At 36.8% G+C, this 18690-nt stretch overlaps 1 protein-coding gene across 1 annotated transcript; it reads right to left on the reverse strand.

Annotated features, from left to right (window-relative positions):
* Window positions 1-13526: 13526 nt before the first annotated feature.
* On the reverse strand, window positions 13527-16685 carry LOC116022604 (kinetochore protein SPC24 homolog). Its single transcript, XM_031263373.1, has 5 exons — window positions 16074-16685; window positions 15037-15178; window positions 14841-14942; window positions 14027-14100; window positions 13527-13834 (listed from the first exon to the last, which is right to left on the reverse strand). Exons 1-5 carry the CDS (start codon window positions 16249-16251, stop codon window positions 13710-13712), a joined length of 621 nt encoding a protein of 206 aa, XP_031119233.1. The 5' UTR covers window positions 16252-16685; the 3' UTR covers window positions 13527-13709.
* Between the last annotated feature and the right edge of the window lie 2005 nt (window positions 16686-18690).

Consider the following 18690-nt stretch of genomic DNA (forward strand, 5'->3'; position numbering starts at 1 on the left):
TAAAATGAAAAAGGAAATGGTCATATCATTGCAATTTAATTAAAAAAGGAAAACATTCTACATCATAAATAATAAAGGCATATTATAAACAATATTAAAGATAAATTTAAAAAGGAACGGAAATTAAAAATGAAACGGAAATATTTCAATAATAATATTCTACATCATCAATTAAAAATGGAACGAAAATAAGGTAAATATTACTACGTAATTCTTTTCATTTTTCCTAGATAAGGTTGCCTAATATTAATTTACACATAACAATCGGCACTAATAATTTAAAAAAAAAAAAACAGAAGAACTGCCGGAGACGTCTGTTTTTTTTTTAAATTTTATTATTATTATTATTATTATTTAATTATTTTAATTAAAATTATTTAAAAAGTTTATTTTAAAATTAGTAACCACCATGTCATCACAATTGTAGGTAAACAGGTCAATTTGGACTTTTTTTTTTAAAAAAAAAAACATGTCAATTTGTACTTAATTGCATGAGTTTATATAGTTCAGGAATCCAATTGCATTTTTTTGAGTTCGATGGCCTAATTGCAGTTTCGTGTGTAGTTCAGTGGTTTATTTGACCATTATTCCGAGAAAAATGATATTACTAATTGATTTAAAATATAAAAAGATCGTAATCTATATTCTATACTATATATAAAAGTAAAATCCTCTTATTTCATTCCCCGCCTAAACTTTTGTAGTCAATTAATGAAATATTTTATTGGTCAAATAATTAATAAAGCTTATTTGTTAAGAAAATGTAAAATAGAAATTAACTAATATCTATAAATTGATAATATGTATACTCACGTATCAACACTATTAATAAAAGTAAAATCATTTATCGGGAAAAGAAAAGGATATTACTAATTGACTGAAAATTATTTAAAAACTTTAATAGTTAATTATACTTTCCTTTTGAAAACTCTAAATTATTTAAACTTTAAAAAAAATTAATTGAACATGGGTTGTTAGATTTTTATAATAATCAAAATTAATTCATTCAAATATGGAGGAGGAAGATAAAACTAAATGCAATATGGGGAAAATGAATATACTTAAAGTATAAAAGTATAATTACACATATATTAGTGTAATTGACTAATAATAATTGCCTAATAATTATTATGATAATTAAGTTAAGCATTGGTCGTTGAATTTATTTTTATAATAATTACAATTAATTTATTTCTCATTTTCTCATATTTATTTTAGTAATAATATAATTATATAAGTCATAATATAATTATATAAGTCATATTAGTTATAGATCTTTTAAAGATAATTTTAGACAAACAAGTCATATATTATTCAATTAATTGAGTAATATTTTTGCACTAATCTTATAATCAAATAAATGTACACGTTCAATATTAGAATTTTTTATAATTTCATCTTTATTTTTATTATCTCAATATATAATAAAAAAATTTATCCACGCCCGGGTAATTGAACAATTATTTGTTCTAATTCAAAGAAAAACATCAGAAAACATAATCGATCCAATCAATTTCATCAATTGCGCTATATAATATTCGAGGTTATAATATATATAATTGTATATTGATCCAAATATTCTTTAAATATTATAACAAATCCATTCCGTGCAACGCACGGGCGAAAATACTAGTTTAATAATAATAAGAAGAAAGCTGCATTAGAAATTTAATAATGGATAAGGGTCAAATAGATCCTCCAACTATACACTAAAATGCAATTAGACCCTCAAACTACAAACATATTCAATTAGATCCTTAAACTTATTTAAATTGTGCAATTCACATATTTAATAGGTTACCAAAAGGTAACCGGTCAATTACATCTGACTTGGCAACTCATTAAAAAAAAAACTTAAGTGGAGAAGCCGGATTTGAATGGGACACAACCGCTGTGGCTTCTTCTCCGTCCAAATTTGGACGGAAAAGCCATGGCAGCCAACGTGCCATGGTGAATTTTTATTTTATTTTTTTTTTGGTAAAAATATACATATAACTATTTTGATTTAACAACCCGTGGCTTCTTTAGTTCTTCTCCGTCCAAATCTGGACGGAGAAGCCATGACAGTTGGCTGCCATAGACAAAGAAGCCATGGCAGCCAACTTGCCATGGCAGAATGTTAATTTTTTTCTTTTTTTTTTTTAAAATATAAATATAACTATTATGATTTAACAGCCGCCGTGCGGTGGCTTCTTCTCCGTCCAGAAGCCGTGGCAGTTGGCTGTCATGGGCAAAGAGGCCATGGCAGCCAACCTGCCATGGCGGAATGTTAGTTTTCTTGTCTTTTTTTTTTTTTTGTAAAAATATAAATATAAGCCGTGGCTTCTTCTCCGTCCAACCTGCCATGGCAAAGAAGCCGTGGCTTCTTCTCCGTCCAAATCTGGACGGAGGAGCCATGGCAGTTGGCTGCCATGGACAAAGAAGCCATGGCAGCCAACCTGCCATGGCGGAATGGTTTTTTTTTTTTAAATATAAATATAAAAATTTTGATTTTTTTAAAATATAATTTTAAAAAAATATTAATCTACATGGAATCTTATGTGGCAAGTGACTTGGGGTGACATACTATTATAGGTCAAATGAGTTAATTGCACAATTTTAACAAGTTTAAGGGTCTAATTGAATGTTTTTGTAGTTCAAGGGTCTAATTGCACTTTAGTACATAGTTGGAGTGTCTATTTGACCCTTATCCCATTTAATAATAATAAGAAGAAAATGGCGCATAGCAGGAGTTGACCATGGGACCTCACTTAAGGAGTACTGTTCACCCATTTTTTTTTTGCATTCCTCTAAATGGAGAACTCAAACTTGGCTTTCTCCAAATTCCTTAAGACAGATAGAAAAAGGAGATGGAATTACACTTTGGAAGAATAGATTTAGTAAAAAACATCTCCCATTTTTCCTTTTTCACTTCTCCAATTCTCCATTTTTTGGGAAAATCTTCCATTTTTCCAAGTTGCTAAACGACCCCTAAGCTTTGTAGGATGCGGAATCTAATTAAATTTCTTATGTTTTTTTTTATGGCTTGTAATGTGAACAAACAATTTATTTATTTATTTTTTATTTTAGACTTTGGTATTTAATTTTGACTTTGATATTCGATGTTATTTTTGGACTTATTTGTATTATTTTTATAGTTGTTATGTTGTTTCTTTGGTTTTTGTTCGTGAACATAGACTATTTATCGTTCACGAACAAATTATGGTCAGGAACATATACATGTATTTAATATTTTAATTGTTTGCTTAGCGTTCGTGAATGTGTTCGTGAACATTAAAGGACGTGTTCGGTAACGTGTTCACCAACGTTAGCAGACATGTTTGTGAACGTTAACGAATGCTTAACAAATGAATAAGAACATGATTTTCAAAACCTTAACAAACAAATACACAAATACAAGCACAAGCACTCTAAAAATCTTTAAAAAAACTATGAAACAAACATAAACAACATCAACAACATCCGTTTCTTTGTGTTCGGTTCGTTAACAGCCTTACCCACATGTCTATCTAAAGCTATTAGTCAATCCATTTTTTATGACAAAACGTAATTAAAGAAATTTCCATCAGAATGATCATGAGCCAACCCTCCCGCACTAGTCATCTTCAAGCTCTAAGTTGTTTAATTGCTTATTAGGATGGCTCATAATCTTTATATAATTTAAAGTTGATGTGGCCTTCATCAAATCAAATTGATTAGATAATATCATAAAATGATCAAGTATTATACAAAATGATTACTAGACAAGATTAGGTTTGTGGAGTTTAATGGTGATGTTAAGAAGTTCAAGAACGAATGTGAATGAAACTTTTTAAAAAAATAATTAAAAATAAAAATTGGAGTAACATAGAATAATTTCTTCCACCAACAATAAAATTTTCATAGAAATTTAAAGCAAAATATTTTAAAAAATTAAATAAGAAGAAGAAAAAAAAAAGTGCACACCAATTTTTTTTCATATAGGGGATGAAGACAAAACTACACCATCTTCTTCCATCCTATGAATGAAGGCTGCACAGGAATGAGTGAATGACTCTTCATTCATAACCTCAAAATATCACATCATCATTAATGGATGTCTCAAATTTTTTCCTTTGATTAAAATTCTACAACCATACTATGTTTTGTCTGATACAGAGTAATAATTATTTGTCCAATTATATTAATTTGGACACGACATCAAACTTAAGGTGTGTTTACAAACCCAAAAATAATAATTTCTGAAAATTATTTTTCGCATTTCTAGTGTTTGAAAGAGTTTGGAAAATCGAAGTTAACGAAAATTATTTTCCGGTCAAAGGAAAAATAATGATGTTTTTGGGGAAAATGACTTCGCCAAAATTTGACGGAAGTCACTTTCTACATACCACAACTACATCGACGAGTACAACCTTGGTCTGATTTCCACCAGAAACTAATATTACTAGTTTCCGGTTTCCACCAGAAACTAATATTACTGGTTTCCACCGGAAACCAGAGCCGGGACTAGTACTCTGGTTTTCGCAGGAAACTAGGGGTTTTTTAAAATTTTTTTAATGTTTTAATAAATAACATTATTTTTAATATTATTATAAATATTTTAAATAAAACAATTAAAATGTTTAATTATATAATTCTACTCATCATTTTTCAGAAAATGAACCAAACACATCAAGACAGATTTTCAGAATGCAACCAAACACTGAAAAGAAAAATGTTTTTTAGAAAATGACTCATTTTCTAGAAGCTAAGTCATTTTACTTGTTTCCAAATATACCATTAAAGTAAAATAAATAAATACTTCATATATTAAGAAAACTTGAAAGGAGTTGAATATTGATTATAGTTACAAGTTGTTTATTAAAATAAGTATTAGTTACCGTCACTGTTTACACATTTTAAATGTGCATTGTGTTTAATTTCTGCAAGTACTAAGAGATATATTATGAAGAGATGGACTAAAAAAGTTCAAGATGAAAACATTGACATTCCGATCCATTTATATTTTATAGTGTTAACTAGTCGCCGGGACGCGCTTTGCGCGAAATGCACATTTTAAATGTGCATTGTGTTTAATTTTTGCAAGTACTAAGAGATATATTATGAAGAGATGGACTAAAAAAGTTCAAGATGAAAACATTGACATTCCGATCCATCTATATTTTATAGTGTTAACTAGTCGCCGGGACGCGCTTTGCGCGAAATGCCATGCTTAACGATCAATTAATGTGTTCTAATTTTTAAATGATAACATATACTATACGAGTATAAATTTTAATGATTATTATATGAGAAAATAAAAACATGTATTAATACATTATTTAGGTAGCAACATGATACAATGATCACAATTCCTCATATTGATTCTTCAGTGGAAATTCGACTCCAGTATCTCCGATCATTTATGCCAATTATAGCCTACCATTTGAAGCCATTGAAAGACATCTTCCCAGTACTCTTATCCAACCAAACTTTCTTCAGGCACCCAAATATTTCAAAATTTCACCAAGAACAATGATCAAATCCGATAATATAGTAAGCACAAATCATTCAATCGACATCAATTTTAAACAAAAAATCTTCGAAAATCATTTCTTTGTTAAAAAAGAAATCCAACAATTACCAAATATGATAAGATAGCTTTTAAACTTTGAAAAGGGAAACACACTATCGCCTATAATACAACATTATTTCTCCGACAACGACTAATAATCAACAAAGCCATAAAACTACATTGATGTATTTAGATTACAATGAATGGTAGACACAATTGTGGTCCATATATTGTATCCACTTTGATAAGTTTTTTTTTTTTATTCAAAAAACTTATCAACAAGGAGAACGTAGAGCGATGAAATTAAAATAGTTGTTATTATTATTAAAAAAAATTACACTTTTCGTCCTTAAGTTATAGGATAGTTATGAAATTCGCCCCTAAGTGTTTGTCGTACTCCCTTTTCGCCCCTAATTAAGCTATCATTGGCATTGCACTTTTTCTTTTCGCCCCTAATTAAGCTATCATTGGCATTGCACTTTTTGTCCATTTATTAACTTTTATGCTATTGTTACTCTCTCTCTCTCTCTCTCTCTCTCTCATACACACACACAAACANCCTTTTCGCCCCTAATTAAGCTATCATTGGCATTGCACTTTTTGTCCATTTATTAACTTTTATGCTATTGTTACTCTCTCTCTCTCTCTCTCTCTCTCATACACACACACAAACACTCTCTCTCTCTCTCTCTCTCTCTCATACACACACACAAACACAAACACATAAAACATTCCTTGTGAAGGATATTTATGTTAGTTGGATATTTATTCTGTTTTTAATATTTAAACCAATCAAACAGTATTATACAGTTCGTAAAGTATATTCATTTTTAGTGAACCAAACAATGGAATATAATTCGTATTTTATTCCTTATATATTCCATTCCATATATATAGAATAACATTCATATTCCTTCAAAATCTATTATGTGAAACAAACGTGTGCTGATGTTTTGCGTTAATTCACCAATGCATGTCTTTAGTTCCTTTTTTTTTTTTGGAATGTCCACGAGGTGTCCTGAGCAGACCCTTCTAATAGGAGGTGCCTTTAAGCCCGTACCATGCTCAGACTAATCCCCGCTCGCACCGGACCGGCCCAATTAAAGGGCAAAGTGCTGGCCATATTGGTTTCTCCATTCAAGGGAGCCACCTTTATTCCTTTTTTTTTTTTTTTGAAACCATGTCTTTAGTTTCTTAATTATTATGCAATTATAGTTGTTTTAATTTCTGTCTTTTAACCCTTACAAAATACACATTAAGGGGGGTGTATTCAATCACGACTTTCATGAACTTTTAAATACTTTTATCAACTTTAAAAGTTTGGTGATATTCAATTTAGACTTTTATAAACTCTTTAAAAGTATATCTGTATTCAATTCAAACTTTTCAAAACTCTTTAAAAGTATACAGGTATTCCATTCAGACTTTTATAGAGTTATTAAAAGTCTACTGGTATTCAAAAAGTTATTGACTTTCACAAACTCTGTCAGAATAGGATTTCTATAGATTTTGACTTTCACAAACTCTGTCAGAATAGGATTTCTATAGATTTTCTCTTCAACAAACTCTGTCAGAATAGGATTTCTATAGATTTTCTCTTCATTAATATAAATAGATGAAATCCAACCCTCCAACCCCAAACTTTTCAATATTCTCTACAAACTTTTTTTCCTCTATCCAAACTAGGCAAATTTTCCATCAACTTTACGGTACGTTTCAAATCTTTCATAAATACTTTTTTTTTTATATTCAAGCAAATTTTTTGTTGCCATCGCAACAAAATAATTGTTGCGATCGTAGCAAGAATCTGCTGCTTCGCAGCAGATTTATGCGAGCAGAAGCAATCTTGCTGCTGTGCAGCAAAAATATTTGCTGCAACCAGCAGCAAGTTGTTGCTGGTTGCAGCAAATTTTTTAATTTTTAATTTTTAAATTTTATTTAATTAATATGTTTATAATTTTATATAATTGTATGTTTATTAATTATTAATTTATAAATATAAGTATAAATATATATATATATATATATATATAGTCAAGTTCCAGTGCGGCCAAGCCTTAATCGACCGCACCATTAGGTATGTAAAAGCGGGGTCATTTTCATAAATATTATAAAATTTTGTTTATTTCAACCGTTAGATATACTAGATCAATGGTTTAGATTTGTCCTTACGTTCTCACCTAGGACATGGTTTTCACCTGATTAAGGACCTAGTCAAGTTCCAGTGCGGCCAAGCCTTAATCGACCGCACCATTAGGTATGTAAAAGCGCACCAATTATGTTATGAAACATACAACAATGAAATGCATCAACGCACCACACACCCAAAAAAATGCAACATAACTCACCACACTTAATGGTACATTTTCGAACACTGTGTGATGTGTTTTATGGTGCATATTGTGCATTTCTTTGTTGTGGTCTAGTGGCACCTGATGTCCCGGTTTACACTCCCACATGGATGATGGGAGTGGATTCAAGCCTCAGTAGAGACAACTGTTGACTCTTTGTGCTTCAATAGGTTGAGAAAGTAGCTATGAACAGATACTACATTGTAACAGAGTCAGTAGTACTAAAAAAAATAGTGCAAATGATAGCGGTAGTGTATTAGGACCTAGTGATTAGTGAACATACGAAAGAAATGTAAAATTACAACAAAAATTATCATAAAATCCTAATTTGAGAATAATATTAAAATAAGTCCTATATTTCAATATGATTCAGTTAAGAGATCAAAAGTATACTAATTAACACAAATTAACTATTTATTAAAATTGATCTAAATAATGTGTATACATTACGCTCATCACTATGTGATAGTGTAAATGTAAACGGGGGTACGGATTTACACCACGTGTGTTTGATTGTGTATGATGTAGTGTATGGAGTGTGTATGGATGAATACAGGGAGAAGGGGAAAGGAAGCCATGGCTTCCTTCAGCCGATGATAGTGTAAATGTAAACGGGGGTACGGATTTACACCCCGTGTGTTTGATGGTGTATGATGTAGTGTATGGAGTGTGTATGGAGGAATACAGCGAGAAGGGGAAAGGAAGCCATGGCTTCCTTCAGCCGATGATAGTGTAAATGTAAACGGGGGTACGGATTTACACCCCGTGTGTTTGATGGTGTATGATGTAGTGTATGGAGTGTGTATGGAGGAATACAGCGAGAAGGGGAAAGGAAGCCATGGCTTCCTTCAGCCGATGATAGTGTAAATGTAAACGGGGGTACGGATTTACACCCCGTGTGTTTGATGGTGTATGATGTAGTGTATGGAGTGTGTATGGAGGAATACAGCGAGAAGGGGAAAGGAAGCCATGGCTTCCTTCAGCCGATGATAGTGTAAATGTAAACGGGGGTACGGATTTACACCCCGTGTGTTTGATGGTGTATGATGTAGTGTATGGAGTGTGTATGGAGGAATACAGCGAGAAGGGGAAAGGAAGCCATGGCTTCCTTCAGCCGATGATAGTGTAAATGTAAACGGGGGTACGGATTTACACCCCGTGTGTTTGATGGTGTATGATGTAGTGTATGGAGTGTGTATGGAGGAATACAGCGAGAAGGGGAAAGGAAGCCATGGCTTCCTTCAGCCGATGATAGTGTAAATGTAAACGGGGGTACGGATTTACACCCCGTGTGTTTGATGGTGTATGATGTAGTGTATGGAGTGTGTATGGAGGAATACAGCGAGAAGGGGAAAGGAAGCCATGGCTTCCTTCAGCCGATGATAGTGTAAATGTAAACGGGGGTACGGATTTACACCCCGTGTGTTTGATGGTGTATGATGTAGTGTATGGAGTGTGTATGGAGGAATACAGCGAGAAGGGGAAAGGAAGCCATGGCTTCCTTCAGCCGATGATAGTGTAAATGTAAACGGGGGTACGGATTTACACCCCGTGTGTTTGATGGTGTATGATGTAGTGTATGGAGTGTGTATGGAGGAATACAGCGAGAAGGGGAAAGGAAGCCATGGCTTCCTTCAGCCGATGATAGTGTAAATGTAAACGGGGGTACGGATTTACACCCCGTGTGTTTGATGGTGTATGATGTAGTGTATGGAGTGTGTATGGAGGAATACAGCGAGAAGGGGAAAGGAAGCCATGGCTTCCTTCAGCCGATGATAGTGTAAATGTAAACGGGGGTACGGATTTACACCCCGTGTGTTTGATGGTGTATGATGTAGTGTATGGAGTGTGTATGGAGGAATACAGCGAGAAGGGGAAAGGAAGCCATGGCTTCCTTCAGCCGATGATAGTGTAAATGTAAACGGGGGTACGGATTTACACCCCGTGTGTTTGATGGTGTATGATGTAGTGTATGGAGTGTGTATGGAGGAATACAGCGAGAAGGGGAAAGGAAGCCATGGCTTCCTTCAGCCGATGATAGTGTAAATGTAAACGGGGGTACGGATTTACACCCCGTGTGTTTGATGGTGTATGATGTAGTGTATGGAGTGTGTATGGAGGAATACAGCGAGAAGGGGAAAGGAAGCCATGGCTTCCTTCAGCCGATGATAGTGTAAATGTAAACGGGGGTACGGATTTACACCCCGTGTGTTTGATGGTGTATGATGTAGTGTATGGAGTGTGTATGGAGGAATACAGCGAGAAGGGGAAAGGAAGCCATGGCTTCCTTCAGCCGATGATAGTGTAAATGTAAACGGGGGTACGGATTTACACCCCGTGTGTTTGATGGTGTATGATGTAGTGTATGGAGTGTGTATGGAGGAATACAGCGAGAAGGGGAAAGGAAGCCATGGCTTCCTTCAGCCGATGATAGTGTAAATGTAAACGGGGGTACGGATTTACACCCCGTGTGTTTGATGGTGTATGATGTAGTGTATGGAGTGTGTATGGAGGAATACAGCGAGAAGGGGAAAGGAAGCCATGGCTTCCTTCAGCCGATGATAGTGTAAATGTAAACGGGGGTACGGATTTACACCCCGTGTGTTTGATGGTGTATGATGTAGTGTATGGAGTGTGTATGGAGGAATACAGCGAGAAGGGGAAAGGAAGCCATGGCTTCCTTCAGCCGATGATAGTGTAAATGTAAACGGGGGTACGGATTTACACCCCGTGTGTTTGATGGTGTATGATGTAGTGTATGGAGTGTGTATGGAGGAATACAGCGAGAAGGGGAAAGGAAGCCATGGCTTCCTTCAGCCGATGATAGTGTAAATGTAAACGGGGGTACGGATTTACACCCCGTGTGTTTGATGGTGTATGATGTAGTGTATGGAGTGTGTATGGAGGAATACAGCGAGAAGGGGAAAGGAAGCCATGGCTTCCTTCAGCCGATGATAGTGTAAATGTAAACGGGGGTACGGATTTACACCCCGTGTGTTTGATGGTGTATGATGTAGTGTATGGAGTGTGTATGGAGGAATACAGCGAGAAGGGGAAAGGAAGCCATGGCTTCCTTCAGCCGATGATAGTGTAAATGTAAACGGGGGTACGGATTTACACCCCGTGTGTTTGATGGTGTATGATGTAGTGTATGGAGTGTGTATGGAGGAATACAGCGAGAAGGGGAAAGGAAGCCATGGCTTCCTTCAGCCGATGATAGTGTAAATGTAAACGGGGGTACGGATTTACACCCCGTGTGTTTGATGGTGTATGATGTAGTGTATGGAGTGTGTATGGAGGAATACAGCGAGAAGGGGAAAGGAAGCCATGGCTTCCTTCAGCCGATGATAGTGTAAATGTAAACGGGGGTACGGATTTACACCCCGTGTGTTTGATGGTGTATGATGTAGTGTATGGAGTGTGTATGGAGGAATACAGCGAGAAGGGGAAAGGAAGCCATGGCTTCCTTCAGCCGATGATAGTGTAAATGTAAACGGGGGTACGGATTTACACCCCGTGTGTTTGATGGTGTATGATGTAGTGTATGGAGTGTGTATGGAGGAATACAGCGAGAAGGGGAAAGGAAGCCATGGCTTCCTTCAGCCGATGATAGTGTAAATGTAAACGGGGGTACGGATTTACACCCCGTGTGTTTGATGGTGTATGATGTAGTGTATGGAGTGTGTATGGAGGAATACAGCGAGAAGGGGAAAGGAAGCCATGGCTTCCTTCAGCCGATGATAGTGTAAATGTAAACGGGGGTACGGATTTACACCCCGTGTGTTTGATGGTGTATGATGTAGTGTATGGAGTGTGTATGGAGGAATACAGCGAGAAGGGGAAAGGAAGCCATGGCTTCCTTCAGCCGATGATAGTGTAAATGTAAACGGGGGTACGGATTTACACCCCGTGTGTTTGATGGTGTATGATGTAGTGTATGGAGTGTGTATGGAGGAATACAGCGAGAAGGGGAAAGGAAGCCATGGCTTCCTTCAGCCGATGATAGTGTAAATGTAAACGGGGGTACGGATTTACACCACGTGTGTTTGATTGTGTATGATGTAGTGTATGGAGTGTGTATGGATGAATACAGGGAGAAGGGGAAAGGAAGCCATGGCTTCCTTCTTGGAGAAGAAGAGAGAATAACGAGAGAGAGAGAGGCCGAGAGGCAAGGGTCCAATGATTCAGAATGCCATTAATATGAGGGTCAGGTCCTTTATATAGAAATAGGACCTGACCCTTCAGGAATATAATATTACATTTAACCCTTAACAATTTCTAAGGGACACCCGACCTTTTAGGGTACAATAATACACGGACTATACATTATATTTCTACAGTAGTCCTTGGGGGTATTTACCCATCACTATGTAAAGACAAATTATACCGTGCACCACGGTGCACATAGCAATGTGTACGACGTACCTAAACGACGTCGTTTTGAGTATTATAAACTAATTGTTCGTTTTTTTGGAAATCACGTTTCCCGTTTCGCCCGGTCTCTGTATTTATGTAAATATTTTGTGTATTCCAGGCAATCATTCTGTGTATTCTAGGCAATCGTTCTGTGTATTCTAGGCAACCGTTATGTGTATTCATGTTAGTAACACATGTTGTGATGTGTTTGTGCATTCGAATGTTTAGGAGGATGAGTTCTGTGTATTTTGTGTCAATATTCTGTGTATTCATGTTATTAACACAGGTTGTGATGTGTTTGTGCATTCGAATGTTAGGAGGATGAGTTCTGTGTATTTTGTGTCAATATTCTGTGTATTATGGGCAAACATTCTGTGCATTCTAGGCAAATGTTCTGTGTATTCTATATAATGATTATGTGTATTATAGATGAATTCCCTGGAGTCATTCGCGTCCACTAACATCTGTGTATTTTGTGTCAATATTCTGTGTATTCTGGGCAAACATTCTGTGTATTCTAGGCAAACGTTCTGTGTATTCTAGATAATGATTATGTGTATTATAGATAATAAATTCCATGGAGTCATTCGCGTCCGCGTCCACTAACACCAAAACGACGTAAAAGACGTACATGGTGCACATTGCTATGTGCACCGTGGTGCAGGGTATAACGATTGTGAAAGTTTATGCAATATATTGTTGAAAAAATAGCCATAATCTGATTCTTAGGTAAAGTTGAGTTTCAACTTTAGTTTTAAGTAGTTGGAAAATTTATTCCCTACATTAAAGTTGTTGGGCCGATTCCCTTATCTTGGGCTATAAGTTCTTGGTCTTCCTTTCTTATATGCTTATATTTTGATTCAAGAGTGTTGCAAAATTTGGTCTAGACAACCTAGTCTAGATAATCGATTAGGCGCTAGGAATCCTTAGACCGTTCCATATTCTGATATAGGTGCCCATCCACCGACCAACTGATAAGCGTCTAACGCCTTTTACAACCTTGTGATTCAGTAGTGGGGGTGTGGGCAATATACATATCACATAATGAAAAAATAAAATAAAATAAAGATGTTGAGTGAGGACCATAAAATCAAAACTCATATTACAGACAATTCTCAGTTGCAGCATCATATATACATTTTTGAATATGAAGCAAAGCCCCATTTTCCTGCACTCAAACTTGCGGTAAAAAGCTAGATACTTCTCCCTATTGGTATAAAAGCCAATTTCTCTCACATGAAGATAAATAGATTCCAAATTCATATTAATTTATAGAGCAGTTTTGTACTTCTGCAAGAAGTATCACAAAGGGACAGCTACACACAAGATTGCAAAAGAAATCATAATTGTATTGGCAATTTAAACATACATATACGGAGTAACATGTACACAACATTAGACAATCGTGCTCAAAAAACTATAATGTTTTCCAAGTTTATCATCTTCCAAATCCGGTTACAAGTTTCAAACTTGGACATACCTTTTGGATCAAAGTCGAAATCTTCAACCACATTTTTATCTCTCTGAACGATATCTGTGTTGAGTGAAGGACTATCCAGTTGAAGCAGATGGTGAACAATTCTAATGAGTACATTCACATGGCAAGAGAGAAAGGAAAAATAAATAAACATTAGGGTGGAAATTTTTTCCAGTTTTCTGGAAATCTGGAGAATTGGAGAACAGAAAACATGTTTACTAGCACAATTTTCCATTTCAATAAGGATACAGCCAGATATTTTTGATTGATCATCCAAGCTAGGTATTATATTTGTAACCGAAGCAAACAACGATAACTTCCTCCTGCAAAATCAAAACAAAGGGGTTACTATTACTTACAGGAGAGGAGGGAGGGGAGGGTTCTGCGGCAAAAGATAAAATGACATCTCACATCGAAAAAGCATTATTTCTGATTCTAAATTTCAATTTTGGCATAATATACACAAATCTAAAGAACTGCATGTGATAGCAGCAGCACACTTGGATTGCATCATAAGCATTGCATCCATAGTAACCCATTATTCATATAATTTCCAATTTTAAGCATGACATCACAATTATGCAACTTTTAAAGTAGGCATAGTCGGGCGCTCGGGGGACGCCTAGCGCCTAGGCAGCTAAGTAATCCGAGTATTCTGTCTCCACTTTTCCCACTTAGGGATGGGAGTTGTTAGACTGTTATAATCCTCCAAACTACTTAACTGCATATGTTAGATGATTAGTTGAGTACATGACTAGAGGAATATAAAAGAGGAGTAGCTGAGCAGGCAAAAAAATTCACCCGACCGAGTTGAGTGCAAACTCGGCCGAGTTGGACACCAACTAGGCTGAGTTAGACGCCCAACTTGGCCTAGTTAGGCGCCCAACTCGGCGCCTAGTCAGCCGGCCGACTAAAAGCCTCTAAGAACTGAAATTACCTCAGTCTAGAGGCGCCTAGTGCCTAGTTGGTGCCTAAGCGGCCGCCTAGGCCGATTTTTACAACACTGGTTATAAACCAACGTGGCTGATATATTGATAGTTGTTATATATTGAGATGAGCTTACTCTGCTCTTGAGTCATCTCGCTCAAGTTGCTTAAGGGATTTCCATTGTTCCCCAATGGAGAATCTTCGACGCTCTAAATCATTCATTTCTTCTGCAATAACTGTGATGACATTACAAATAAACAAACAAACCACTGATCAATAACACAGGCAAAAGTTTCTAAGATATCAAAAGCCAGGGCTGTCAAAATACTCATCTTAGCTCTACTCTTAACAGGCTCTCTCTTTGAAATTCCTCTTCAAGATCTTTCTGTAGTGATTCTATTTCAGCATCAGTTGAAGCTTCAGATTTTGCTTCCAGGGTTTTACGTTTGCACATATCTACCTTCTTTTCATAATCTAAAGCACATTATGCACAAAAATAAACACATCACTTTTTTAACATCAGAGCATATTGGCAAGCTGAAATCCTCAAAATCAAATGAATTTACCTATGAAACTCACTACACAAGCAAACCAGTAAATTATACAGTCTTCAAATTAAGCAAGATATTTTTTACGAAATCCATGAGCGGCCAAACCATAGTAAAATACTGAATCCAACCAATTAACTAGTCTAACTCATGACCTTATAAACCCATATATTCTCTAATTTTATTAATGTAGGACTTTTAAGGCAAATTATTCCGTGAACCCAAGTCCAAAATACACAATTTACATACTGAATGTTCACAATTTATATATTGACTATTCACAACTGAATGTTCAAAATTTACATAACCCGGACCCAAGTCCATGGTATAACTATTGGACTCTTAACACTCCCCTCAAGTGGACAACCGTCAACCGGGCCCCTCAAGTGGACAACCGTCAACCGGGCCCTTTTGAATCTTATACGATGTTAGAAACTGATATTGTGCTAGGGTCACTCAATTGGGCTATAATGCACATGAGCTAAACTAGCTAAAAGATTGAATCCAACTAATTAGCTAGTATAAATGACCTTATAAACTCATATATTCTCTTCAATTTTATCTTATCAATGTAGGACTCTTAAAAAGCTCCATTAACCCTTCTTCCCTCCAAAGTTTCAATTACTTGCCCAATTGCCCCTTCCCAAAGGGAAGTGAGAAATTGAATTATTAACCAGAGTAACTGCGCATCTAATTCATCCGACATTTCATACAGATTACTTGTTATCTCAAGTAACAAATGGAATTTAACAATACTGAACCACAGAAAAACGGTTCCTTTATACAAGTAAAGCCAAAAAGAGAGAAGATTTACTAAATACCTTCAATGGACCTCTGGGTGTCCTTAAAATCAGTATTGCACTGAGATTGAAGGGAGTTAGATTGCTCCAATAGCTGCTTCAAAGAATTGACATCTTCGCCATCCTTCAAGACTTCAACAAGGTCATTGCTCCACAACAGGAGCTTCTCTACATCAAAATTCTTCAACCCATCCCCCATTCTGTAGACCTAAATTGAAGAACGCTAGGGTTTCGGCTTTTCCTCGCACAGCTGCAGGACTAGCGGAGGTTTCTTGAACAAAACTGCCACTGGAATTGCCAAGACTTATCTGAATGAATTTGAGATCTGATATGTATTTGTATAAATGCAACTATGCAAGGGTTGGTTTGAGGATTTGAGCGAATTAAGGAATGTGGGGAAGCGGGAAAGGGAATCAATTTGAAGTGAATGGAAATTCATAAGAGAGATTCAATTATTGTATGCAAACGAGCCGTGCATAGCTCGAATTTGAGTTGGCTCAACCTCAAGTTTGATAAATATATATTGGCTCAAATTCGAGCTCAGTCAAATTTTAAACTTGAACTTGAGTTTGGCTCACTAATTTTCATATTGCTTGAACTCAATTTGATTGGCTCGCTTTGAGCTTGCATTTTCGAGCCACAGCTTAAGCCAAGTTTGAGTATTTGAATAATATAACAAAGAAGCATATCAATGCAAAAAAAAAAAAGGTATATCAACGCAAAGATGATACAATTAGACAAGTATGCCTTAACTAATACCACAATTAAATGCACAAAAATCTCATATCACAATTAGACTAAATTATAGCATATTCTAGCCGATTATGCCTATTTGTCTCTTCAAAACGTGACATTCGTTAGTGTCATGACCAAATTGTTGGTGAAACCAACAGTACTTGGTTTGGTCTACCTTATGAGAAACTTTCATATACACTCCTCTAGGAATTGCATTATCCTCATCTATTCAGCTTGGTCCAGGATCATGCTAACCGGATGCGTCAATTGGGTTAAATGACACAAGGGGACCAAACAGGGTCCCTTTGAGGATTGATCTCTACTTCCATTTCTTAATGGAGCCAAGCGCGACACCTGGTTGTCACATGTTTTCCCGGACATTCTTCCAGCTTTGCCTTCTTCTTCTTCTTCTCCTTCTTCTCCTCCTCCTCCTCTCTTCTTCTTATCGGGCTCCTTTGCTTCTGCAAAACAATTGGTCGTCCTCATTAGATCTCCGTAGGAGCAAGGATGGTGGGTGTTTAGCTATATGCGAAAGTCTCCAAACCTAAACACCTAGATAAACACTGGAATTGTCGCCTTTGATTCAAAGTCATACATATTATATTGACCTCCTTCTTCCATCTACTCAAGAAATCTCTCAAACCCTCACGTATGCTCTACCTTACCGCGCAGAGGTGAGAGAAATGCTTCATTCGTTGTATATTGCCAGAGAAGCATGTCAAAAATCTTTGGGATAACTCTAAAAACACTCTTGATTGATCAATCTGAGATTGTGTTGAACCAATCTTGGGTCACCCCATCCAAGGTGGACAAGAATGCCCTGTACATGATGGTGTCACCTACCCTAATCATCACCATAGACACCTTATACCTCGTTATGTGGGTACGCGAGTCGGAGGTTCCGGTGTAGGCTTTGATGGCTAGGAGCCTGAAATCTTTAGGAAATGTTGCGTCCATTATACTCAGGGTAAATGGTGTGTCCATCCTTACCTCGGGCTCCGGCGATTGCTCCATCGCTTCCATTTTCTTTTCTAACTCATCTATTTTCCTCTGTAGCCGCTCCACCACCTCCTCATGCATATTTGAGGTTCGTCTATACACAGTGGATCGACGGGGAACCGTCCTTCGAAACTCACCCACCCTTTCTGACCATGGCAACTACTCTCCTTCACCTATTGTCCCAGTTCTGTCTTGGTGCGGTCCCTTGGTGGATAACCTATCAGCTCTTAGTTGTGGCCCTAACCTCTGCCGAATAGACACCCTCTCGCCCAATCACTCAAGACGACCATGGAAGCGGTCGACCAGTGTCCAATAAAGTCATCTCCTTGAACTCCTTCCCCTCGGCCCATCACCTCTCTTCCCCTGAAGGCTAGCTAGAGCGAGGTTGAGTTCCATAGTGGCCTCCCATTACATGGGTTGCACCTTGTTGTCGGGTTCTCTCTTTCCGCGGGGACTCCACCACCTCAACTTCCTACGTTAGTAGTGGGGGCATTTGACGACCTTGCATCCCAACCACCAATTGAGCCAGCGCTGCCGAGGCGTGTTGAATGGCCTAGGCTCCTGGAGGTCCATAAGCGAGATTGGTGTCTCAAGGCCTCTACCGCAGTTGTTGTTGAGTTTGTCCCAGAGGTCCCGTGAGTTTGTAGACCAGGCATCTATGCCAGCGTTGCTGTTGCAGTTCAAGTTGCGGGATTCATGAGAGTTGCTTGATCATGCTATCTTCTTCTTTGTGTGATATAAAATATAAAGTTGTTTAGTTGCTTGAGATTTTGATATCCGGTCTCAATGAAAGCGCCACTGATGGTTAATAAGCTACCGAAATATATTAGGAAAGTAGTTTTGGTACTGCAATGAGTTTTGTGTACAAGAATTTTTTAGCCCCCCCCCCCCCCCCCCCCCCCCC

The sequence above is a fragment of the Ipomoea triloba genome, chromosome 6 (genome assembly GCF_003576645.1).
Source record: "Ipomoea triloba cultivar NCNSP0323 chromosome 6, ASM357664v1".
NCBI lineage: Eukaryota > Viridiplantae > Streptophyta > Magnoliopsida > Solanales > Convolvulaceae > Ipomoea > Ipomoea triloba.

Excerpts from the sequence above, each read along its gene's own strand:
- LOC116022604 (XM_031263373.1), bottom strand. The coding sequence starts at position 16,251 with ATGGGGGATGGGTTGAAGAATTTTGATGTAGAGAAGCTCCTGTTGTGG. Across the intron at positions 15,179-16,073 it reads CACCCAGAGGTCCATTGAAG|ATTATGAAAAGAAGGTAGAT; the intron begins GTATTTAGTAAA and ends AATGTGCTTTAG. Across the intron at positions 13,835-14,026 it reads TCAATCAAAAATATCTGGCT|ATATCGTTCAGAGAGATAAA; the intron begins GTATCCTTATTG and ends CACTCAACACAG.